The 26094-nt window shown below is 39.4% G+C and overlaps 1 protein-coding gene across 1 annotated transcript; it reads left to right on the top strand.

Annotated features, from left to right (window-relative positions):
* On the top strand, positions 1–25793 carry HACD3 (3-hydroxyacyl-CoA dehydratase 3). Its single transcript, XM_033108362.1, has 11 exons — positions 1–281; positions 5931–5973; positions 7814–7887; positions 9142–9306; positions 10702–10753; positions 12663–12773; positions 17600–17727; positions 19187–19299; positions 20508–20614; positions 21194–21325; positions 24137–25793. Exons 1-11 carry the CDS (start codon positions 195–197, stop codon positions 24211–24213), a joined length of 1089 nt encoding a protein of 362 aa, XP_032964253.1. The 5' UTR covers positions 1–194; the 3' UTR covers positions 24214–25793.
* Positions 25794–26094: the final 301 nt, after the last annotated feature.

The following is a 26094-nucleotide window of genomic DNA, read 5'->3' as shown; positions in this document are numbered from 1 at the left end:
GGAGCCCGCGCCACCACCCCCGCTGGTCACTGCGCAAGCGCGGCCCGCGAGCGTGGGGCCTCTGGAGGCTGCGGGCTGGTGGCACGCCGGAGCGCGGGGGCTTGCGGCCTGCGTTGGGCGGGCTCCAGCCGCGCACCACCTGAGGTAGCGAGGCGCCGTGAGCTGAGTCTCCCTTCGCCCTGGGCAGTGTGGCCATGGAAAATCAGGTGCTGACGCCGCACGTCTATTGGGCTCAGCGACACCGAGAGCTGTATCTGCGCGTGGAGCTGAGTGATGTGCAGGTAAAGGCCGGGTCCGGGCGGCGGGACACGCGCAGGGCCGCGGCTCCTGGCACCCACCCAAACCCTCTACCCCTTTGTCCGGGTGCGCACTGGAGAGCCTGCAGTGCGCCAACAGGGTGGGGACTGGCCCTTGTCGAGGAACACCCGCGGACACCCGGCCCGGGGCACGACCCCCTGAGGGCTGCAAGCCCTTTCGGGTGCTGCGTGAGTCTCGCGCGGGCCTCGGAGGCTGCCTCGGGCCTCCTCTTTGTTCGCAGGCTGCGGCCTGATGGTTTCCCGAGCCCGGCCCTGGGGGCCTGGCGGTCAGGGTTCAGGTTTGCTGCGGCCCTCGGACGCGTGGGATGAGCTCGTTGGATGAAGGAGGCAGTGTGACAGTGGCTTGCTGGGCTGTGGCTGGACGTCTAGCGCCGGCCTGAGGTCCAGCCAGTCCCTGCGGACCTTCATGACACCCGCGTAGGCCTCGGGGGCCACACCCACCTCCCAGCGGGTCAGGGATGGAAACCTTTCTTGTTAATTTCAATTTGAAAGTCCAGGAGCCCCCGCAGAAGTGAGTTTTACCTTTACCCCATGTTCTAAAGGCTGTGAGCTCAGGTTTGCTGAGTTGCTTAGAGAATTTAAAAATTATCTTAAGTTATATTGAGAATTTATGTTTGTCTCATTGACGCACACGCTGAAGCCTCCTAAATAGTGGAGATCTCAGGACTTGAGTTTCTGTCCAAACCATCCAGAATTCCAGTGTTTGAGGAACTGGAGTTTCAATTTGGAATATTCTTTCTACAGCCATCCTTACTACCCACTCTCCTTGACGTCTATCCTATTTTGTAACCTTCACCCCACTTAACTCTGAGTTTGTTTGGATCCATCAGCCCATCTGGCATATTGTCTTGCAAAGTGTAGGTGCTTTTTGAGTGTGGACTTGAATGTGTTGAATTTAGTCGTTACTTCTGGAATATAAACCTGTTTTTCTGTTGAAAGATAAAAGACAATACTGGCCAAAATGCCTTTAAATAGCCTATGACATTGCACAGTATGTCATTTAATGTGTTAAACCAGGCTGAATTACACTTTTGCCTCAGAGGATGAATAAATGTTCTGTGTTGTCTCTCCTCTGTTCCAGGGTGTTTTAATAAAAAAGGAAGAAAACAGTTTTTGTAGGTGGGGATCAAAGTCTCCATCTAGAGAGCGTTTTTCCAGAAATCCATAAGGAAAATACAGAATATGTGTTACGACAGCCTCTAAGTATTTTGTTAAGCATTATGTAGATCAATTAAATAAAGTCAGTCCTTGCCCTGTCTAGATATCTGTCATGTAATAAGGACGTAATATTTTGGGATAATTTTGAAGCTGCAAACAGAAAAAGTGTTTTTAGAGGGAATGAGGGGTGGTGGTGGAAAGAAGTGCAAATTAGACAAATGAAGGAATGTACCATACTTACATTTTTCCTAAAAGGTCTAAATCTTTTAGTTAAGAAACACGAAAATATGTTAATTATATTTGGCATATTTAAAAATATGAAGGTGTATATGTTTGAAATATAGTTAAAATAAAGAGATGTAAAAGTGGAGGAAAAAAGGGGATTTTCTTTTGGAGAGAGAAATCTCCAAAAGATTTTTTAACTTTCTGGGAAAAAATAAATTTTTTTCTCCAGTTGAGTTTTTGGTTTTTCTCGGATATCCTATGTGTAATTCTGAGGCATCTCTTTCAGCTACCATTCGTTTAAAAGTTACATGTTAATACCATTCATAAAAGAATTCCTCTGCCACATGTGAGATACTGCAAACTTACAAAGATGAGTCAGATTCAGCTTTCTATGGGCGTACTATCTAGAAGAAAGCATATTATCATATGCAAACAAAAAGTTTTGTGCATGAGTAGGTTTATTGGTAAATTGGAGTTGAATATTGAACCAGTTCCCTGGTGTTAAAGGAATTTGCTACTTCTGTTTAGTTAGAGATGACTTTCAGAACTAAGTTTAAGATACAGTATTCTTGACAAACTGAGAAAGGTCTGAGAGAACTTTCCAGAAAGAGAAAGGCAGAGACTTTGAGATTATCTGTCTAACTTGTACTGTGTCAATGTTCTGTAGCCCAAGACTGCCGGGAACATCTGGTTAAACAAGGTTGGTTTATTGCTCTTTTCAGCAGGGGAGAGCATACCCCTTCGGGAACCATGAGGTGTCTTAAGACGGTGTTAGAAAGAACTGATTAAAGGATTTGGACTTTGATGATTTGGTCATTGAAGGATGGTCTAAGGAAGCAGGGATTCACTTTAGATGCTGTGATAAAATGGGGGTAATTCTATGGTTGGGCATCTGAATAGATCTTTTCTACAGGGAAGGGATAATAGCCCAAGAATAAAACTCTTTGTGCTTGGTAGGGAAGTAGCTGTCACTTATTTTGGCCAAGAGAGAAGCTATCTGGTATCTTGTGGGTGGCGTAGTGGCCATGTTTTTGTTTATGCTTACACAAAATTATGAAATGGCCTTGGTCTCATTCTGTCAAGGTTTCAGAATAACCTTGTCTGCAGTTGATATCCTGAAATTGTTGACGTCCATTAGGAGAAGCGCATCCCGGCTGTATTGCCAAGCCAGCTTCTGAATGTTAGGGCTGCATTTTTCCTTATATTGCTCAATTGCTTTATGCAGGGCCTGTGAAACCAGTGATTCTGGCTCCGGATGAAGCAATTCATTTACATGTTCAGTGAAAACCCTTTGTGGAGTACCTACTCTTGTCTTATTAGGCTAGACACAGTACTGGGTTGTTGGACAGCTCGCTCTCGCCGCCTGCTCTCTCTAACTTGTCCCGCAGCTTACGTGTGAGTGAGTTTAGGTGTTGATTTCCAGTTTGGGGAAGCTCTGCTTCCCTCCCTTCCTGAGACACAGAACCTTCGGGTTTTCACATCTCTATTCTGTTTTTGGAGCTGCAGGGCTAGTGGCTGATGAGAAACCACTGTGAGGAGGAATGGTGCACAGTAGACTTCAGCAGCAGCACTGTCTGTGTTTGAGGTGAGCAGTAACACAGGCGAGCTGGAGTCCAGGGGGGCTGGGGCAGAGTTACTTTCAGAATAGAGTTTATTCTCAAGATAAGCATAATGCACATATTTGTGCCAACAACCAGAGTCATTAAAGCATTTGCTCATTTATCAAGGCTTTTGTTTGTTTGTTTTAGTTGTGTGTGGACAAAGAGCATAGGTCAGTTTGGGAGCTGTTTGAAAAATAGTGTTCTTGTCCTTACCCAATAGAAAGTCTGGTGGAAAGAGTGGTAACTGAAGATAAGAGATTGGGTCCTTCCTCTTCTACTATCTGGTGGCCACGGATAATTCACTTACCTTTTATGAGCCTATGAATCCTCATTCAAATAAATGTGAATAATCACACCTAATTCACAGGATTGTTTTGAGGTTTGAATTGGATAATGGATTTGAAAGGGCTTTGTGAATTCTAGTGAGCAATTCAAGTATAGGGGACTATTATTGTGACATTAAACCTGAGATGAGAAAAACACAAAGAGCAATAGGGCAGTCTATTAGCAGACTTATCCATGTATGAAATTTATTGTACAACAGTGGTGGCTTTACAAATTAATAGGGGAAAGGATGAACCATTCAGGAAAGTGTATTGAGGCAATTGGTAATTCAAATGGCAAAAAGATAAAATAAGATCTTGCCTATGTTGTACACAGTTCCAGGTGGGTTAATGACCTAAATGCATAAAGCAAAACTACTGAAAGAAAATATAGGAGACTATCTTTATTGTCGGGGAACAGAGAAGAATGTGTTAAGACACACAGATCATTAGCCGTAAAGAAAAAGATTTGACAAATTTAAGACAAGCTTGAAGTGGATATTGTGGCACATATCGCTGACAAATGACTAGCATCTTGAATATGTAAAACACTTAACTACAGATCAATTAAAAAAAGACATATTACCCAATAGAGAAAAGGGTAGACAATATAAGCAATTAGTAAAAGGAGACAAGAATGGCCAATAAACCTGAAAAGATGCTTGAGCTCACTTATAACGAGGGACATGTAAATGAAAATGATAAGATACTATTTCTCACATTAGATCGTGATAAATGAAATGTCTGACATGACCTATTGTTGGCAAGGCTGTTCAGTGATAGGGCATTTTTATACAGTTGAGCTAAGTGAAATTTAAAGGATAAAATGAGTTATGAAGAGAGCTGGGGAAGAACATTCCAGCTAGTGCACAAACTCAAGGGCAGGCAAGGGCATGGGGTGGGGGTTTCAGGAACAAAAAGTTTGTTTGGAGTATAGCAAATAAGGAATAAGTTAGAAAGAGATGAGGTTGGTATTCTTTGAGATTGGTTATGTTCAGTAGGAGAACAAAATGACCTTGCTCTGAGCTTTAGACGAGCTCGTGATAATTTTGATTTTGAGATCTAGATGTGAATATCAGATCAGTTTCAGATGTTAGGGGCTGCCTATTTTCTTTCTCAAAACAGGTTTTTAAAAAAATCATAAATCTGTCTCACTCTTCTGTACGCATAAATATGAAAATATAAGCAAAATAAATTGGTGAAGGTATTCCTAAGCTATCTTCATATTTCAGAATCCACTCTTCCGAATTAATTTTCCTGTTCTGAGATGCCACTGTCCGTTTCTCCACATAGTGTCTGTCATCCTCTGTGCCATTAAGACTACTAGTAAGGTAGCGTTTCTGAAAGAGTGCTCTGCTATTATCTTGGCATTTATTTTTTCAAGCCATCAGTACCTATGTAAGTTTCGATGCTGGCACTTTCTTGATCTTACCAGAAGATGTCAGCAAAATGTTTCCAGGCAAGCACTAGGACGCAAATGGCCTGTAAGTGGTTTTGTTGACTAAAATAGTGAATTGCAGTTTTCTAGTCATGCCATCTGGAATAACATCCAAGCTTGCACATGCTCAGGCAAGTGACTACCATGTCTTGGTTGCCGCTTTGCTAAAACAATTGTAAGGTGCTGCGATCAATTGTAATAGATACCCTGATTTTCTAGGCTTGAGTTGGATGGGGGTTAAGAGTGTGGAGCCTGAGGTTACATATTTCGTTTTCATCGAGCCGCCCTTAATCCTCAGCCCTTCCCTCTTCCTATTGGAGTTAATTTATTCTTCGTGTTGCAATACAGGCCTTACCTTTGGTGACGCTTTCACCAAACATTCTATTCCCGTTTTGCTCGCTCTCTTAATGCCTATAACATACTGCTCTTTCCTACTCTCTTGGTCCTGAGCATATGTTATTTGATACGAGTTGATGACTTTTCACAGGAAACGACTCATCTCTTCTACTAGAGTCTCTGCCTCCACAGCTCAGGGACTGAGTCTTAGAGATGTGTGTCTTCCCCTGGAACACCTCCCATAGCACCTTGTACCATTTGCTGTTGTCAGAATGAACTAGCCCGGTATGATTGTTCTACGCAGTTAGAGCATGTTAGGTCCTTCTTGCAGGAGCCTGCAATCTCAGATGGTACCGACAGAGAAACCCTACACAGATGTGAATAAATGACTTAAATACAGTCTCTGGAGGAGGCACACAGGAGGAGGTTGAGTCCCCAAGGGGGAAGGATGGAGGGAGGTAAGCCCTTGGTTTTAATTCCATTTTTCTCCTTATTAAAACGCGCTTCTTGCATCCTTGGTCTCTTTTCACAGAATCCTGCCATCAGCATCACTGAAAATGTGCTTCATTTCAAAGGTCAGTATCTGGGCAAGTGCTCCCAGCTCTCTGCACAGTCTAAGAGGTGTAGTGGTGGTTTCTTCGTATTTTTATCTATTTGTTTTATTCACTTTCTATTTATGCTCACCTGTCTGATACTTTTGGGGTAAACTAGATTATTTTGAAATACATGATTAGAAAAGTCAAAGAATTTGTTTAAAATCCTGCTTTCCTCTTAGAGAGACAGCAAAAAAGAATCCTGGGCTAGAAATAAGATCTGTTTAGTTCTAATTCTGCTGCTACCTCGAACAACTTACTGACTTCTCTGGACCTATAAAATGAGGGTATTAGATTATAAGGTGTGTTTCTCAAGTTTGAGGACCCACAGACACGTGAGAATGTGTTCTTAGCATCCTCCAGGGCTGTAGACCCAGATTGTGGAACATGTTAAGAGTTAAATATGGTCCCTTTACGTGATATTTGGCTTCATTGCAGCTGTGAACACAGGCAAATACAGCCACTGAACTTGTGTGGTCGTACTCGCTTGTAAGGTAGCCATCTGGATGCTTTTTTTTTTTTTTTTTAAAGATTTTAATGAAACCAAAAAATAGAAATTTTCTTAATGAGACTTTGTGGCTCCCTGATATTACATTTACAGACCAGTTTAAGAAACACTTATTCCAGATGATACCTAAAGCTTTTCCAGCTCTGGCAGTCTTTGATTCTGTGAATCTGCCTCCATGTCCTTTCTCTTTAGTTCATCAGCAGATTTTGCTGCCGTGCCTGAGAGGGTAGGTCTGGATTTATTGTCACCCAGTGGGGTGTGATTCTCCCTACTCTCCTTCTTAGTTCCTTGGAATGTCATTGGGAAGTGACTAGCATTATGGGACATTGAAGAGTATCTGTTTTACATGAGATTCCATCTACCTTAATGTACTTGCATGAAAGCACAGCCTGGCTTTTGTATCTACTTTTCAAGATGAGAGCAGTGGTGGCAGCAGCACAGATTTTTTTGGGAGTTATACATTTGAAAGGAAGTTAAAGTGGTAAAAGCATATCTTGCCACTTAGAGCTTATAGACTGTCCTGTCTTAAGGAATTTATGGTCTTAGAGAACAATAGCCACTTGTAGCAAGTATTAGGCAAGTGATGCTGCATGTGGCCAGATGAGGAAAGAGAATCCTAGGAGGGAACCACATGATAGACAAGTCAGAGAGTTAGAGGGGAAGGGCTGTCCCTCAGTCACCGGCACCTAGGCTCGGTGCCTGCTTGATTTGGGGACAGGAGCCGTGTCAAGGCACAGGGATGGCATAATGGTCAACCCAGGGACTTTCCTCCCAGCGCCATTTGTCCTCTCTTAGAAATGAGCTGAGAAAGATGTTTTTCTCTTTTTTATTCCATTTAGGATGTGCTAAAGGAGAAGTCAGTTCCGTTTTCTATCCCTGGTTGGGTGTTAGATTCAGAGCTTTTCTTGAGACAATTCAGCATTTCCGTGTATCCTGCAGCTTTCCTTAGCCTGATTTTTCTCTGCACTGGATTCAGTGCCAAACTAAATGTGAAAGTTAAATTTATATTTATGTGATACCTTTCTTTGGCTTTGCTTTCTGTATTCTTTTTCTTACCTGTTTGTACTGGGCATTGTCAGGGCCACACTGGACGATTAAGTAAATACTCTGGAATTGATCATCAGAAGGACATATGGAGAGAAACTTTGGTCCAGGATTTGGCTTATCTAGCTGTGGAATAACTCTTCTCACCATTCCCCACTCATTTTGGCAGGGCCCATTAATATGTGTATACTTCTGAAAGCACTGTTCTAAGGTTTTGGATGGCCTTGCTCTGCTCAAGTTCACAGTAACCCACATTTCTTTTTTTTATAGCTCAGGGACATGGTGCCAAAGGAGACAATGTCTATGAATTTCACCTGGAGTTCTTAGACCTGGTGAAGCCAGAGGTATGTTTTTTCCTTTCTTACTTCTCTTTCCATTTTAGGAAATATAAACTAGTAGTTTAGTGAAGTGGGGAGCAAGGGTTGGAAAGAAGATAAAAACCAAAGGAGAATATAGTTCTTTGATTGAACAGGTTATAGCTGCAGAGAAACGGGAAAGTTGGAGAACCTGAGGTGAATCTGGACTCTGCCGTTTTTTAGTGGCATGAACAAGTCTGTTTACTTCTTTGAGTTCCAGTCTCCTCATGTGTTACATGAAGGATTGGATAAGTGATCTCTGGGGTCTTTTCCAGCTCTGCTCCTCTGTTTTTTAGTGATGACAGAGGAGTGTGGTACCCACAGAGCAGAGTTACATAGGGTAGGTGAAGCCCATGCCAGGCTGTTACTTTAATGTAACTTTGCCAGAGAGGCAGCAGAAATCAGAAAAGGCTGAGGCAGCTGATATTGAAGAAAGAATGCTAGATGTGTAATTGAAGTCTTCCTTCTCACAGAGCTGGAGGAAACTTCTCTAATAGGAAGGGAGAGAATCCAACAGATGGTGTATTTCAGTTTCTGGAATTACAGTCTTATCTCTGGGGCCTTGAGCATATTGATTTCTCTCTGCAGGAGGTTTCAGTTGTTTTGGTTGTTTCAGTAGTCAGCAGTGGTTTAAGGGATGAAGAACCTGTCACAGGTATTGCTTTGACAGCAAAGGGAGAGGCCTGTAGAAGAATAAAGAACTGGAACAGCCTCTAAGAATTTGAGTTTCTTTGGGAAGGCTTCCTAGGCTGACCCTTGTGAAAAAGTTCTATCTGATTCAGTACAGTTCTGGCCATGGTTAGATGTTTCTAAAACACGGGCTCGCTATGCCAGGGACCAGTGACCATGTGAATTCAGTCGTCTTCACGGGAGGGAATGTGGGAGGTGAGGATGCACTTGAGAGAGCGATTGGATTGCAGGCCTTGCATGCGGTCGATCTGCGGGAGGTTCGTCCTGCTTCACCTCGGATAACCAGGACCTCGCTGCCTTTCTCGGCCCGATTTCCTCCTGTCATTCACTGGGGAATCAGAGAAAGACAGTGCTGTTCTTACCAGTTCTTCCCTCTGTCAGCTCTTGGTCTAGATGTTCTCTTTGCACCAAGACTTGCAGGGACAGAGAAGGAAGGGGGATAAGCCTATGTGCAACTTCTCTATAGACTCCCACTGGCGTGGGGCCGTGTTAGGGGGACGAGTGGGGGATGGGAAGGAGAGGGCATCTTAGCATTCTCATTTTCTCCCTTAGCCGGCTTACAAACTGACCCAGAGGCAGGTAAACATTACGGTGCAGAAGAAGGTGAGTCAATGGTGGGAGAGACTCACCAAGCAGGAGAAGCGCCCACTGTTTTTGGCCCCTGACTTTGATCGATGGCTGGATGAGTCTGATGCGGAAATGGAGCTCAGAGCCAAGGTCAGTAAGAACCGTAGAATCTAGACCAAAATCATGAGGACCCCAAGTTATTTGGGCCACCTCAGATACCTGTCAGGCTCTAGTAGAGTAAGGACAAAGTTACAAATTCAGTTAAAGACCTGGACACATGGTTTTATACAAGTATTGGTCAGCTATTTCGTAGACTATTCCTCATGGGGATTTGTTCCATGTTTTTCTCACAATTAGACTAGGGTGAATGGTTTGGGGGGAGGTAGACCACAGAGGTTTCATTCTAATCATGTCATATCGTGGGTATATACTATCAACGTGACTTATTCCTGTCGAAATTGATCTTGATCACGTGGCTGAAGTAATGTTTGTCAGGTTTCTTCACTGAAATGTTGCTCCCCCCTTTCCTTACTCTTTGAAAGGAAGTCACTATACGTAGCCCACGCTTAAGGAGTGGGGAGTTATGCTTCCCATCCTTAGGGTGGAATATCTCCGTACTTTATTTGGAATTATTCTGCATGGGAGATATTTCTGTTCTCTCCCATTTATTTATTCAGTCATTTATATCAGTACAGACTCATGAATATTTATTTTATACTTTGTGTTATCATTGTTTATTTTGTTGCTCAAATTGTTTTAGCTTTGGCGATTGGACCTCTTTCAGTTGGCTCTTGTGTCCCTTTGATGAAGCTCAAAGCTCCATCATTGTGGGGCTTTTTTTTTTCAGCACTTCCTTAATTTCTGATACTATAAGCTGCTCCAGGCTTACTTGTGTGTTCCCTGCTCCAGCCTTAGAGTTCTTCAAGGAGCTCTGTTCTTTTTATTGGAGAATGGTGGGGGGATCCGAGATCTGGGCTTAGGTATGCTCATGGTTACTGGGGTATCATCGCTTCTAGGCCCACTCAGCTGACAGAACAAGGAACTATACGTGTGCATACTAGCCTATGCATACACAAATATCTAAATATTTCTATATGTAACCATCTATGTAGTAACCTAATATGAGTTCATATTGATGCTGGAGATACCATTTTAGCTTCTGGAGAAATTATACTAAAAATCTGGAAGTTGTAAAGAATAAAATAGAGTCTATTTTCTGCCTTACACATCTGTTTTGTTTCTGTGACCACGACAAATCTAGATGTCTTACCAGCTCTAAGACTACCCACTTTGTAGTTTGGAAGCCAGCTGACTGGCTTACTTCTGCGAGACGAGCATTGGATGGGCATTCTGTGCTGCCAGTGCTAGTCAGTCGGGAGGAGCCAGGCGTTTAGGCACCATGACAGCTTCCCGAGTGAAGCATAGACACAGTTGGAGGGGGTGGTTTTGAGGGAGTTATACCACTTACCCAGCATGTGGCCTTGTGCAAGCATCTGCGAATTCCACCTAACTTGTGTTCTTGGAAAACTTGTGTCCAAATTCTAGGAAGAAGAACGCCTCAATAAACTCAGACTTGAAAGCCAAGGCTCCCCTGAAAGTAAGTTGCCCCTGCTGCTGTGGTAGTGACCAGTTAACTTGTGAGAGACATGGGGTATGGATGGGTGTGACATGGCAGGAGAGCGACGGTTGTGTAGCTGACTTGAGAAATCCTTAATGTCCAATGTATAAGTGGTGCACGCCCACGTCGGAAGTCTTAATGTTTCCCTTCTGTTTGGAGCCTAACCTCATCCGAGTACAACAGGCTGGCAGAGCAGAATGGAAGAACCTTAATCTCCTGGGCTGGCCTAACGTTAGGTGGCAGCAAGGCCAGCGTGGACATATGGAAATACCATGTAGGTCCAAGGCTACACTCCTTCCAGGCTGGTGTTTTTTTGCAGACTGAGATCTGAAGGGCTATGCCACAAATAAGTGTGGTTGTCAACTTTAAAAAAATCCATTTCTGTTTCTGTGTAACCCTTATAGGCAAGAAGCTCTGTAAGTATATTATCTTATGGGTGACAGATTAAATTCGGCAGCGAGTAAATCCTTGCTGCATGGAGAGCATTGTACTAGGCCCTTGAGGTGTGGAGCTGATGAATTCATCATAGCGCCTGTGCTCTAAGAGCTTGCATTCTAGAGGGAGGACCATGAAAGTCTATATAAAACTAATGCTGGAAACCAGAATAAAATAAGGGATCCTCATTTGTTCATACTTTTTCACGTTTTAGGGGTGCTTACTTGGCATGCCATAAGCGAGAAAGGGGAAAGTTTTAGCCTAGTGGTTTTCAAACTGTCCCATGCTACCAGGGATTCCTCGAGATGCTTTGGACGGATAGGCCGAGCAAGCAGGTCCACTTCAATCAGAGCAGCTCTGCTTTTGTTTTATATATTGGGGTTGTGAATACAGTTTGTCTTGAAAAGGAGGTTTCATTGCTCTTCAAAAATGATTTGAGTAACTACTAATTTAAAGAAGTGTTCCTTTAGAAAAGCAAAGGAGAGGAGACAATTAGTGGAGGTAAATAATAATAACACAAAAAGGCTACTTGGATATTTAAAGTAATTCTTTGGTGTTTTTGGGGGATAAACTTCAAAAATATGTAAAAATTCTTACATATAGATTTTTAGGATGATAGATAAAGCTTTGTTTTATCTAAATTCATAAAATTTCCTGACGAAAGAATTTCTTTATGATGGAGAAATGTAATAATTTTTTGTAGTTGAAGAAAAATTTTAATTAAATATGCTAAGTCGGACTATTTTGGCCCCTTAGAATAAGGTTGCTTTTGCTTAATCACATTACCATGTTTAGTGTGATTATCTGAGCATCAACCAAGTGTGTATGTGGAATATCTGTAGCTTAGAAATAAATTTGCAGCAGCAGAATCTGACCTCCCTAGCTCTTGAGAGTTACCCTCTCCCCTACTCCTTTGACTCAACCATGACTGTCTAAGCTCCTCACTCCCTCCTTAACTCGGTAATTGGCTTGTCTTTACAAACCTTAGGCAGCAGACACAATTAATGTTTTTTTATTCTCCTGCCTCTGTTACTGTTTCTGTCTCTTGGAGCTCGTTTGAGCGACATGACCTTAAAAAAATCCCAGAAAGGAAGAAACTGTAGATTACGTTAAGATGATGAGCAGAAGCTGAGTTTAGCTTCCCCCCACTTGAATGCCTCCTAAGATCTATTTTCTTCTTGCATTTGTTATGTCTATATACTTACCCTTCAAGGCTGTGAGGGGAAAGACTGCTGAAAACATACCTTAGAGCACAGTGTTTCTCATAATTGCCTTATGTGTTTCTCTGCCAGACGAGGAGCCCAGGCTGTTGCAGACGTGGGCCAGGTGTTTGTGTGGGAGCTTAGGGCATCCAAATAGGAAAGAGGGAGGAGTCATGCAAGTATGCCCCCTACAGCCCTCTCCTGCTGTGATCACTGCTTGTAACAGTTGACTACCTTGCTTTGCTTTTCAGCTCTTATAAGCTTGAAGAAAGGATATCTGTTCATGTATAATCTTGTACAGTTCTTGGGATTCTCCTGGATGTTTGTCAACATGACTGTGCGGTTCTTTATCTTGGGAAAAGGCGAGTACCAAATGTCAACACGAGTTTTCTGTTTTCAGTAGATTGGCCTATTGCTCAGCAAATGTAACACTCTCTGCCTTGGTGTTAATAATAACCCCCCATATTTGTGTAGCACTTTATGCCTTTCATTGTTCTTTCACATATGTATTTCCCATGACCTGTGAAACAGGAGGGCTGCATATTCTGTCTACTTAACCAGGTGAGGAAACAGGCTTAGAGACAGCCAGAGAAATGGTCCATGTCCACACAGCTAGCCAGGGGCAGCATCTTGGGCCAGCATCCCTTTCTCTAGTCACTACATGATAGTTAATTTATAACCAGAGAAATTGATATGATACTTCCAGTGCCAAAGTTATGCAAGTCCAAAAGGGATCTCATCATTTTAGAGCTTAAATAGATTCTCAAATGGACTATTCTAAAACTGAATGAAAGGACTATCATAAAGATTTTAGTTCTTGATAAATTAATTTGTCTGTTTGACAGAATTCTAGCCAAAATAAATGACGATGGAAAATTTTTGAGAAAGTATTCTGAAATTTTATTGTGAACAATAAAGAGGTAATAAAATTTGGGGGAAGAAAGGTAATGGAAGAGGACTTTCTCTACCTGACATGAAAGAATCATAATTAAAACAGTATAGCCTTTGTATAAGAATAATCAATGGAGCAGACTAGGTGGTCTAGGAATTGCTCTTACTTTATATATATGTGTATATTTTATATATACACACACACATATATATATGAATTATATGTATATACTAAAAAGAATTATGAATCAACAGAAAGGGAAATAGCCAATGCTTTTTTTTCCTAATGTATCTTTTTTTCAAGTCACTTTTTATTTTATTATTTTTTTCTTTAATTTTTTTTGTTTTTGGGGAACAGTGTGTTTCTCCAGGACCATCAGCTCTAAGTCATTGTCCTTCAGTCTAGTTGTGGAGGGCGCAGCTCAGCTCCAAGTCCAGTCACCGTTTTCAGTCTTTAGTTGCAGGGGGCACAGCCCACCATCCCATGCGGGAATTGAACCAGCTTGTTCAGAGCTCGCGCTTTAACCAACTGAGCCATACGGCCACCCCCAATACTTTTTTATTGGATGGGAAATCTAATAATGTTTCCAAGGAAAATTGGTTAGGTTTGGGTACACAAGGGAGCAAGTAATCCATTTGACTCTTCTCCTCATACTGTATAAAAAAATAAATTCCCCCAAAGGATTTAAGAATTATATATCAAAAAGTTAAATCATAATAGAAGATACAAGTAAATGTTTATAAAAGTCTCCTGTGGAAGGTTAGGACTTTCTAAGCTGAAAAGTGTTGAAAGACATGATGAAGGAAAAGGTCAATATATTTGACTACATAAAATATCTAAATTCCTATATGTATATAAAAACACCTCAGTCAAGATAGCATTAAAGATTAAAAGTATATTGAAGTTAGCGTGGGAATGGAGGTTTGGTAGAAAATTGCAACAAATTCCAGCAAGGGTTGATTTCTTTACATATAAAGAACTTGTAAAAATTGATTTAAAAATATGAAAACTCCACTCAATAAACAAATGTACAGGAAGTTCATAAGATGAAATAAAACTAATTTAATATGCAGAAAAATGTTTAATTCGGTAATGATGAAGGAAATAAAGTAAGACATTTTTTATTTATCAATTTTGCAGCGTTAGAAAAGATACCTAAGTCAAGAGGACATATGCTAAAATAGACACACCAATGGCTATTAGGAGGGTACATAATTACAACAACTCTTGGAATATCATTTAGCAAAGTGAATCAAGAACCTTAGCTATTTATATCCTTGAACCTGGTAATTTCACTTCTGGAACAAAGAATTGAAACTACAAGTAAAGCTTTTTTAAAAAGATAAACATTATGGTATTATTTATATTAGCAACAAATTAGAAGCTACCTAAATGTAGAGATTCGTTTAGGATATTCCCTCAGTGGAATGTTGTGAAACAAATACAAAGTATTTAAAGCGTTTATAATAACAAGGAGAAATATTGATGATAGGCCTAAGAAGTAACATAAATTTGTTCTTCCAATTTGATCACATTGATATAAAAAGGGGGAAAAAAAACTGAACCAATATATGCAAAAAGATGAGTAGGAAATGCACCATTTTCAGATGGTTTGAATGTGGATAATTAAAAATTTTTTTATTTATGAAGAAAAATACAAGTATAATGGAAAATACAAACAATTTAAAAAGAAAAAAAGAAAATCCTGTAGACTGTTTTACTCTTTATTCTTAAATTTTCTGATCTGAGGTTTATAGAAGGTGAATTACGGTCAGGTCTAGAATCATTTGAAAGAAGTGCACATTGTTTTTCCAGCTTTAACACCTTGGAATTCTGCAAATCACAGTTTAACTTAGTTGGATTGATTCTGAGTGTTGCTGTGCAAACCTGCTGGCTGTTAGGTGATTCAGTCCAATAGCCGCTAAAGTATCTGGGTCATGTGTTTAAAGTAAGCTGGCTGGATTTGTAATTTCTATTTTGGCTCTGAGCCCCTTCCTTACCACCTAGTGGAATGGAGCTGCTGGTTTATTTAATTCTTCCTTTATCAGACTTCAGAGATGTAATAAGGACTTGGAGTCTGGCAACCAGGGTCATAGTTTGCCCTTTGCAATTTTCTCTTTTTGAATAAAGGATGTTGGTGAGTGGCAAATCCCACACATGTACTTGTTTTTTCATGTAAACATGTATTTGCTAAACTTCATATGCTAAGGAAACAGCAAACTCTTGGGCTTATATAGAAACTCTTGTTTTAAGCTTGTCTAGGTATTTATTAAGTAATACTTTATTAAATAAAATTTCATTTTTTTTCTAATTATAAAAATGTGTTAATTACAGAAAAATCAGAAAATAAAAACTTATAACGAAAAACTCTACCGTAATCCCAATTATGAGAGCAACAGATTTTTGGCACCTTGGTGTGTGTCTTTTCAAAACCACGTAACTTCCTTAGGAACAATTCCTGAAGTGGAATTGTGAGATTAAAGAACAGATCGTTTTTAAGGATTTTGGTGCATACTGCCAATAAAGTATACTACTTTATACTACCGTTAGTTTAAATCCATAGTCCATTAACATGAGTGCTTTTTCCTACTTTCAAAAAAATTTTTTTTCAAATCCTAAACCTAAATGTGCTTATTTATGAAAGTTTGGAAGATGGGGGAAACTGGTGGATATGTGGGGGGAAGGAAGCAGAGGTGAATAAGCTGTTGTCCATCACTATTAATATTTCCATACATTTCCTTTTAGTCTTTTTTCTCTCCTGCAGTTAAAAATTATGCTGTGCATACAATTTTGCATCTTGTTTTAAAAACAATATTATAAGCATTTTAATGTTACTAATTTTATAACTATCATTTTAGAAGTCAGATTTCTATTCCTGAATTGAAACAAGGATGAACTTCCCATAAAATGAGAAGCAAAGCCAACAAAATATAATTTTTGTCTACCATATACTAAATCTTAAGTCACAACTTTTATTTCGAAGTATGAGACGTCCTCATTTTTCAAAGATAGTTTGCCCAGGAAAATGCCACTTAAAGTGAATTCCCTTAAAAAGGATACCAGAATTTCATTGTAAATGGTGACACAAAGATTTGATTGGTATTTTGTCTTGAAAAGGGACATTTAAAATTAGGAAAATTTTTATCTTATATGTAGCAAAATTTAAATTGTGGTTTTGCATTAATTCTTCAGAGAAAAGAATTAGTCAAATTTTGAACATCCTTTAATTCATACTTGAGTTTGTAGCAGGATTGTAAAATGGATCATTTCTGCAAAAACACTTTGCAAGGGCCTCTTTTATTCATCTGATATTTAAACCATATTCTTTGGAGGCTCCTACGGTGTCATCTTTGTTGGTAATTGTCCTAACTCTGCCAGATCCTTGGAGACACTACTTATATTAATAGAGAGCTTGAGAATCTAAACTTTCTGCAGTGTGTGGGACAAACAGTTGTCCTGGCCAAAATGTCATTGATGCCCTGGTTGAGAAACACTGCAAAGAGGAATGTAGGAATTCAGGAGAAAAGCGAGGATCAGTATGAAAAGTAAAGGATTTTATATTATGGACCATTCAGAATTGATACCACATTTGCTGGCCTCATATAAGCAGTATGTTATTTAAAATTAATATATAATATCCATGAAGTAGCTATAATTTACTCAAACTTCCCACACTCTTAGACATTTAGATAGTTTCTGCTTTAATGAACTTAGAGTAAATATTTCAGAGAGCAACCTTATTTCTGAAACTTTTTCATTTTAGATTTTTTTTTAGTTAGGATAGATTCTCAGAATAAGAATAATTAGGATTAAATATATAAACACAATTAAGGTTTTTGCAAATTTATTCAATACTTCTGCACCTGTGCATTTATGATTGTACAGTTTTTGAGATTTTAAAAGGCTAGCTTGCATTCAATACATGTGATACAGTTTTAGCTTTTAATTAAATGAAACAATGGACTGAAAACAATTATCACTGTGCCTGATACATAGAGTTTTCAGCATGTAATAACTGAATGAAGTCTAGGTATGTTTTTTTTTTTTCCTTGCCTTTTAAAATGAGAAGGGCATACAGGGTTGTTGTGTTAACTTTCTGGTAACCAGTAGAGTTGACTATTTGTGACCTCACAGGCCTGTTCCCCTCCATCATAGTTGGTTAGTAAACTTGAATCTGACTGGATGTTTATTAGACCTTTCTTAAAATTCCTTTCATGTAAGGAGTTATCTAATTGGCAAAATAATTCTGTTGGAATTTGCCCATTGATTTACCCTCAATGTATATTTGTCCCGTAGAGTCCTTCTACGACACATTCCACACCATGGCTGACATGATGTATTTCTGCCAGATGCTGTCAGTTGTGGAAACTATCAATGCAGCAATTGGAGTCACTAAGTCACCAGTGATGCCTTCTCTTATCCAGGTATTGAACAGTTGAGCTCAAGGGTGGGGAGTGAAAGATTTCAGTGTTATTACTAGGTATGACACAATTTGCTGAGAAGTCTTACTTAGTAAACATACCTATTTGCACAGGAATAGCATTGTTTTATCTGAACAAGGACGAAAATTTTAAGCCTCAGGAACATTTTTCAAAGTAGACTTTTGCTGTCTGGTGTATTTTGTTACATCTTGATGAAATCACAAAGTTATAAAAAGAGCTGTAAAACTGGGGAAACTTGATTCTCAGGCAGGAGCAGAAAATCCTATTCTTAATCTTCTTAGAGATGTGCTTGCTTTCCTCCCACCTTGGGTCGATGAAGGCAGTGTAACACCTAGGAACTCTTTACTTTGGACTTGCTTCCATATCTGAAGGTGGCTCTTCTAACTAGTGTGGGGATTCCCCCCCTTCAACCAATACATCTATGTTGTTTCCTAATATTTGGAAGATTGTTATCAAAGCTTTTCATCCTCCTCTGTTTTCTATCTATGTGATTACATACCAGTAAATACCTCCCACCCAGACTCGGGGAACCCAGGTGATTGTTGCTTAGTCTCTTCTGGAGTACTGTTTTTATAGTTTTACCTTTTTGTGTTATACCAGCTCTGGCATTCTAATCTATCAGTTGTGTGATAAAGGGTGTTAATATAATAGACTTGTTATTTCTAGGTTTTCTGTCCTTGTAAAAAGACTTGTTTAGTTTAAAAAATAAGAGGGGAATAGTGACTGAGTGACCTACTAATATGGAATAATACTTTTTGTGTATCAAAAACTGGTACTAATAAACATTAGGGTAGCATTTCTAGGGCAAGATGGAAGGGGCAGGTGTAGTCTCATACATTGCACAGCTCCAGGGAGTGCCATTCACGTAGAATGCAGTGTGAGCGACGCCTCTGGGAGCTGGGCAATGCCACGTGCATCAACGTGGATGAATCTTGGGCACATAACAGAGTAAGAAGCAAGTCACGGAATAATACATATAGTATGATTTCAGAATGTTTGAAAACAGGCAAAGTGAAACCATATACTGCTTAGGAATACATATATAAGCACTAAACCTATAAAGAAAAGCGAAGGAACGGTTAACACAAGATAGCAGTTACCTACAAGGGGGAGGGGTGCCACACCGGTGATGTTCTATTAACTTGGGTTATGCAGACACAAATGTTCAATTTGGCAATGGGTATCCTTTAAACTGTATTTGAATGGGTGTATTTTAAAAAATTATACCATTTATGATATATTTACACACTTACACACACACACACACACATGGGCACGTAACTTGTTCCAAAACTGGAGCAGAGGATTAAGCCAGTTGGGTTCAGTCTTTTTCTATTCACCTTGAATTTAGTGGGGTTAGGTTTCAGATAACACATTAAATGTGTTTTTCTTTAAAATATATTTTAAAACTTTTTCTCTCTCTTTTGAATCCTTTTAATAGCTTCTTGGAAGAAATTTCATTTTGTTTATCATCTTTGGCACCATGGAAGAAATGCAAAACAAAGCTGTGGTTTTCTTTGTGTTTTACACCTGGAGCACAATTGAAATTTTCAGGTGTGTAGAAATGCCAGGATGGTGTTTGAGTGTTTCCCTGGATTCTCTCTCTTCTTGAGGGACTCGCTGTATTATCCAGAGTCTCGTTTGATTTGGGATTAAGGTTCCGTCTGTGGAGAGTTCTAGCTGCATTTTTGTGCTGTACACAAAGGTGAGGCAGTGTTTTCTTAAAGCAATCATCGGATCATAATACCATCCTGGGCACTGGGGAGCACAGGGAGAGATCTAGAGAAATGAAAGGTCCATCTTACTCTTCAGGATCTTGCTGTTTGTTGGAAAAAGATTAATTCACACAGAAAAAATCATGAAAGGGCTGACGAACCAATGGGATTGAAGGAGCAATCCAGGTTGGATGGAACTAGTGAAGACCAGCCTTCTAGACAGAATGGTAGAAATGAATCTTTTACTACAAGATTATGGATGTTTGAATCGACCTCTTATTTGATTCTTCCATTCTCAGCTATCAATAAATATCTTTTAAAAAAATCATCCAATTAAAGTAGATGTATTCTTCTCTACCAGACTATACATAGTCCATATTTCTTCCCTTTTCAGTCAAGTGGAGTGAGGATTTTACAAATTGACTCCACAGCTCTAGGTTTGGTGGTATTTTGGCAAAGTTAACAGTTGAGAGGGAGAAGAGGCAGTAACAGCCCTAGCTCGTGTCTTGACTGTGGTCTGTATCCCATGGCACCAGTATATCCTCTAATGTACTTATACAAAGGTGAAAGAGATTTATAGATACTAACTCTTACTGTGCAGGAAGAAACAAATTTCTTTTTCAATGGTGTCGCTTTAAATACAGTATGTTGGACTCTAGATTGCAGGTCTTTTGTGTACTTAATTTTGATAGGACTCATTTATCCAGAGATAAAGTGTCAAAGTGCCTGTCATCCCTGTCTACTTGGAACATTGATCAGAACTAGGAATAAAGCCAAAAAGCTTCTGAGCATCCATTCCACATGCTGAACTGTTCCAAAGAGGGTTCCTTCGAGACCTCAACTTAGTCTGTCTTTAAAGAGTTCACATCTTTGAAGATTGGGGAAGGAGCATGATGGGAGCTTGTAAGTAGATAGCCCAGGATTATAATTCTGTTCTGAAGAAGCCACGTGGGGCTAATTGTGAAGTGATTCTTTTTGAACGATGCGTTAGGGTTGCATTCAGAACCTGAAGGGGCTTTTAACATCCGAATTCCTTATTTTCAACAGGTACCCCTTCTACATGCTTTACTGCCTGGACATGGACTGGAAGGTGCTCACATGGCTTCGTTACACTGTGTGGATTCCTCTGTATCCTCTGGGATGTTTGGCAGAAGGTACTTTCAGGAACTCTAGGTTTTATAGGTTAGTTCCAGGGGATAGCTAAGCTAATAGGCCAGATCGTTCTTCCTCCGTCTGCTAGCCTGAATCTATATGTGAGTGTTGGACTTCGCAAGATTTTCTTTCTAGTGGCTTCCATTATAGTCCTGGTATACAGACTCTTCCAGGGAAGTAGCTCCTTTTGTTAAGGTTTGGAAGCTGGATGGTCATGTATCACATGCTTCCTATTTATATGGTAATTTTAATTTTCCAAAGCAGATTGATAACTTCATTTTATTTTGACAAATACCTAGTGAGTGAGTCAGGTAGGGGTATTTTGCTCCACTTATAGAGTAGGAAACTGAAGCTCAATGCTATCAAGTAAGTGACTGTTCCTCATTCATCTTTCTGTTGTCAGCTTGGAGGCTCATCTTTTAGGAAAACTAGGTGTAAAATAGAAGAGCCTTGAGCTATCTGTACAAAGGGAGGAGGGAGCATTTTCAACAAACCCAGAACTGAACCTTTGAGGGGTTAGAAGACTATCGCTAGATATGACGGTATTTCATTTGCTTCTAACGAATTGTTTTTGCTTTTAGCTGTCTCAGTGATCCAATCCATTCCAGTATTCAATGAAACGGGAAGATTCAGTTTCACGTTGCCATATCCAGTGAAAATCAAAGTTCGATTTTCCTTTTTTCTTCAGATTTATCTTATATTATTATTTTTAGGTAAGTGTTGGCTTTGTAATAGACTTTTTCCTGTCCTTTCTTTAGAGGGTAGAGTTAAATGATTCAAAGTTTTAAAAAATCTTTAGGATTCTTATTTCCAAAAGAGTAGTATAGAGAAAGATTACTTTGCAAAACAGACCCACTAGGAGAATGTACTATGTATGGAAATATTTCTTCCCAAATCCCCAGTGGTTGAGTTATCTTCTTGAAGTGCTCTTGGTTATTGGGAACTTACCATAAGATATTTCATGTTTAAAACAATGTGAGAAGCTCTTTTAAAATAGAGTAAGAAGCTCATTTTACTTTTACTCATTTCAGAAGCACATTCTTTATCCAGTTTACAGAGGTGGTAATACAACTCACAGCGAGGAAGGCAGAAGGCAATAATGGCCTCTGAACAGCCAAGAGATGGCATAAAGCCTTCGCCTAACAATAGGAAAGCCACCCCCCAACCCCCACTCCTCATGTAAAACCTGCTTGCTTATTTATTAATTTACTTTTATATAAAATCATAAGTTCTTGCCTTGATTCATAAAAACTAAAAGAAGGGAAAAAAGAAGTAAACCTAAATTATGAGAGATTTACAAGCCTTCATAACTATAAGGACTGTTTAGGTAAAGTTCTAACACATTTTAATATAATTTGTATATTTATCCCTTCTTTAGTTCACAACAGTCTTTTTGAGATGGTCATAAATAAGTATGGCTGTCTGGTCTCCTAGCAACAGAGGATGTGACAGCAGATAGTATATTAGTTATCTATTGCTGTGTAACAAATTACCCCCAAATTTAGCATCTTAAGATAACAACCATTTATTATCTCACATGGTTTATTATCTCACATGGTCAGGAATATGGGAAAAATGATGCTATGTCACTTCTGAGATTAGGTTATAAAAGGCAGTGTGGATGTGATAGAGGTGGCCCTTGGTCAGGGTCCCTCATGAGATTTCAGTCGTCAGTTCAGATGGGGTGACAGTTTCTGCAGACTTGTCTGGGGCTGGAGGATCTGCTCCAGGCTCACTGTTGTAGTGGGAACACGAGGCGTCAGTTTCTCGCCACAGTACTTCTCCAGAGGGCTGCTCGTGACATGGCTTCTCCCAGAGCTGGTGATCTGAGAGAGCCAGAAGCCACACTGCCTTTAAAAATTTTGTGTATTATTTTAATTGTAACATATTTGACATATAACATATGAATTTAAGATGTACATGTTGATTTGATATACCTATATATATAATATACCTATATTATAATTTGATTGCCATTGTAGCAATAACTAGCACCTCTCTATCAAGTTCACACAGCCTTTTATAACCTGATCACAGAAGTGACATTTCAGCACTTTTCCCACATTCTGTCGGTTCCACAGACCAACCTAGTACAATGTGGGAGGGGACTACACAAGGTATGAAGTACCAGGATGTAGGTAGGGATCATTGGGGACCATCTTGGACCATCTTACTGTCTGGGGAGGAATACCACAGAAAGTAAATCAAGAAGCCACAAAGCCCAGTGGTCTTGGTCTTTTGCTAATACTGGGGGAGAAGAGACCTACACCTCAGTTACCAGCACACAGCTGAAGCACAGTTAATTAATGTACGTTAGGGGTATAGGTCATTTGCCTAAGATTAAATTTTACTCCATTTCTATTTCAGAAAGGGTATATAATCCATTTCAGAAAGATTTTTAACAAAAATGTTAAAATGTTTGGCTGTTGAAAGGAGTATGCTTCAATTTAGAAAATGTACTCATTAAAAGAGCTCTTTACATTTTTTACTGGGTAAATCTAGTATTACTGTAACTAGGCTCCATGAGGTGAGCATACTGAAAGTGTTAAAGAAAAAGAGGAATAAGTATTGCAAAGACCCTTAAAATATTTTACTAAAAAAGTTAGAAGGGTATATAGTATTTTAACGTGCACTGACCCTAGCGGTTTTTCTTTGTGTTTATGTTGTTGCACACTCTAATTTACAAGGTTTTATACTCATGTTTAGTTTGCCTGCAATGAATATGTAGTTGTTCTTATTCTTCAGAATGAAATAAATCCTAAATTTGTATAATTTAGAAGCAGTATAATCAGTTACATTTGTATATAAGTCCAAGTGCTTTTCTAAATATACATTCTCTTATAACAAGTCTGGTAAGTAAGTGTTTTTAACTGTTATACAGTGAGGAAACTGAGATGAGGCTAAGCCACAGAACTAATGAGTGGACAGAATTGAAATATGTTTTTCCTGACTCTGAAATCCTGTTTTCTAATTCACTAGTTTGTGCTTCCTAGAAAAACGTTATGCCTTTTAAACTGTTGTTTAATATGTTATTGCATAGCTTTCAATTAAAAAATTGGGTTGTTTCTATACTTCAGATTTGTGTATTTTATGTTAATTTTACCTTAAAGAAAAAAAATACTGAACTATAACTAAGGATTAGGGGTGAAGTGTACTGGTGTAGCTTACATTGAAAATCATCAAAAATGAGGTGGAAATGGGTATGTAGTAAAGTAAATAAAATAATGTTTAAACCTAGGTGGTGTTCATTGTAAAATGATTTAATCATTTTTGGATGTTTGAAATTTTTCATAATAAAATATGGCAGAAAATTAAATAATGAACCCACTGGGAACAAATTGAGTTGTTTCTAGTGCATGTTAATAATTTGTTAGTAACTTGTTAATGAGTTGTACATCCTGCAATAAGCATAGTGCTGTGGCATATGAAAAATGGACAGCTAGAGACTGTCCCTGCCCCAAGAGCTTCTGGTTATACACAAAGACAAAGATTCTCATTTCTAATTGGCCTCTTTTCTTTTTCAGGGTTATACATAAATTTCCGTCACCTTTATAAGCAGCGCAGGCGGCGCTATGGACAAAAAAAGAAAAAGATCAACTGAAAAGGGAGATTTAGATGACTTCTTGCCAGTTTAGCCTAATCTATAATTCTTACAGTTTTATCTTCTTGTAACTGATGTAAAAGTTTTTTTTAAAGTTAAATGATTAAATTCTCAGTGAGGCTGTCTTCTCTTTTCCTCACTAACATCCCTGAATTTATCATCTTAGTGTAGTACTTGCATGACATAGATTTCTGATACCTGATGACAGGTTTGTTCTTTTGTATTCTGTTTGTGACAGCAGACTCAGCGCCTCCCCCACCAACTCCGTGTCCAGTCAGTCTATTTCATACAGGCCAGAGAGATTTCTTCAGTGCCCTGACCCTGCCACATACTGGTCATTCTTACAGAGATTTGTTCTTTTCTATTGTGAAAAGAAGCAAGATGACGTTGCTCTATTATAGGAAGCTGTGAAAGTGACTCAGGCAGGACCTAATACATTCTGTACCTAAGGGGTTACTTGTTAAGTGGGGTAGTATTGAGTTTTCTGAAAATCAAGTTTCAACTTAGTAATGGATAAAACATCTGAGTCTAAGTGGGACTGGAGAATACATATTACCTCTGAATCTTTTGGCCTCTAACAGTATCTGTTACTACGTGCTTACCTGTGTGGGCACAGAATGATTTAGAAACCAGTCAGAATCTTGGAACGTCAAGATCACTAACTTCATTCCTAGCAAAAACAGAACTATTTTCAACTCTAAAGAAAGATGAAACATTAGTTAGACTATGAAGCTATGAGAGTTCCAAACCCAAATGGCTACAGGGGTCAGAAGGGTCCAATTAGCCATAAGACAGCTGGCGATGCAACCTGTAGCTAACTGGAAACACACCTACAACACTGTCTTAGGCTGTGCACAAACAAAAGCTCAGTCTTCCTTCCCTTTCACTGTCTGAATCCACTTACTTGTGTACCTGTCAGAGTAAGTGGTGGGATTGTCTGTTTTTGAATAGACCTCGAAAGTACCTGCTTTTATTTTACCTGTCTGCAGTAGGACAGTGAACAGAGAACTTTGGCTAGAGAACCACCAGCCGGTCCTGAAACAGATTCCTGGCAGGAAACCCATCAACAGAGGAACTGAAAAAAAATCTAGTAGACTTTATGAAGTTTGGCCATTGTCAAAAACATGTTTCCTTTACTACATTCCAAGTAAACCAAGTAAAATGTATTAGAAGTAATGCTTGTGTAAAAGATTTTAAGGCACAATAGCGCTTTCTGTTCTGCCATTCCCATTGTTCCTGGAGAAAAGGGGATTAAATAAGTTACGTTGTTTCTCTGAGCTGAAGATGGAAACTTGGTTTGACTTGAAAACATCTGATTAGGATAGGCTGGCTGATTTTTTACAAGTTCATTGCACTGAAGGATATTTTGCATGTCTGTAACTTCTGTCAACACTTGTTTGTATTAACTTCTGGTGTTCTTTCAACCGACTTTCTGTGTGTAATTGGGCAGATCAGCTTTGCAGTAGATTATGCTGCATCTGTGGCAGGATCTTGTGTTCTTATAAGCCCTTTTGTTGCTGTCTGAGAAAGCAAAAGGTTGTGTATTTCTATTAAACATTTGCAGTCAAAATCCTAGTAACTGGTGTTTAAAGTCATTTACTCTGTTTGCACATTGTTAGTGATAAAGTCCTTTGTTCAGACAAAACATTATATAGCAGTTCAGCATGTTAAAGCAAACATGGCTGCTCAGGTTGGAGCCTGGGGGAGTAATACCTTATCTGGGCCACAGAGCAGTCTGAAAAGCATTGATGATGTAAATAAAACCTAGGCTAGTTATAGGACTTGCCCAAGGTCATGAAGTTAGCTGGTGAATTGGAATCATAGCTGACTGCGGTGACCTGTCAGAGTCTACCTGGATGGAACCTGGCTTATCTAATGAGG

The sequence above is a fragment of the Rhinolophus ferrumequinum genome, chromosome 6 (genome assembly GCF_004115265.2).
Source record: "Rhinolophus ferrumequinum isolate MPI-CBG mRhiFer1 chromosome 6, mRhiFer1_v1.p, whole genome shotgun sequence".
Lineage (NCBI taxonomy): Eukaryota > Metazoa > Chordata > Mammalia > Chiroptera > Rhinolophidae > Rhinolophus > Rhinolophus ferrumequinum.
This window is presented reverse-complemented; position numbering and strand designations above follow the sequence as displayed.

Coding starts and splice junctions, on each gene's coding strand:
- HACD3 (XM_033108362.1), top strand. CDS start 195: ATGGAAAATCAGGTGCTGACGCCGCACGTCTATTGGGCTCAGCGACAC. Junction 5,974..7,813: donor AAATGTGCTTCATTTCAAAG/GTCAGTATCTGG, acceptor TTTTTTTTATAG/CTCAGGGACATGGTGCCAAA. Junction 10,754..12,662: donor AAGCCAAGGCTCCCCTGAAA/GTAAGTTGCCCC, acceptor TTTGCTTTTCAG/CTCTTATAAGCTTGAAGAAA.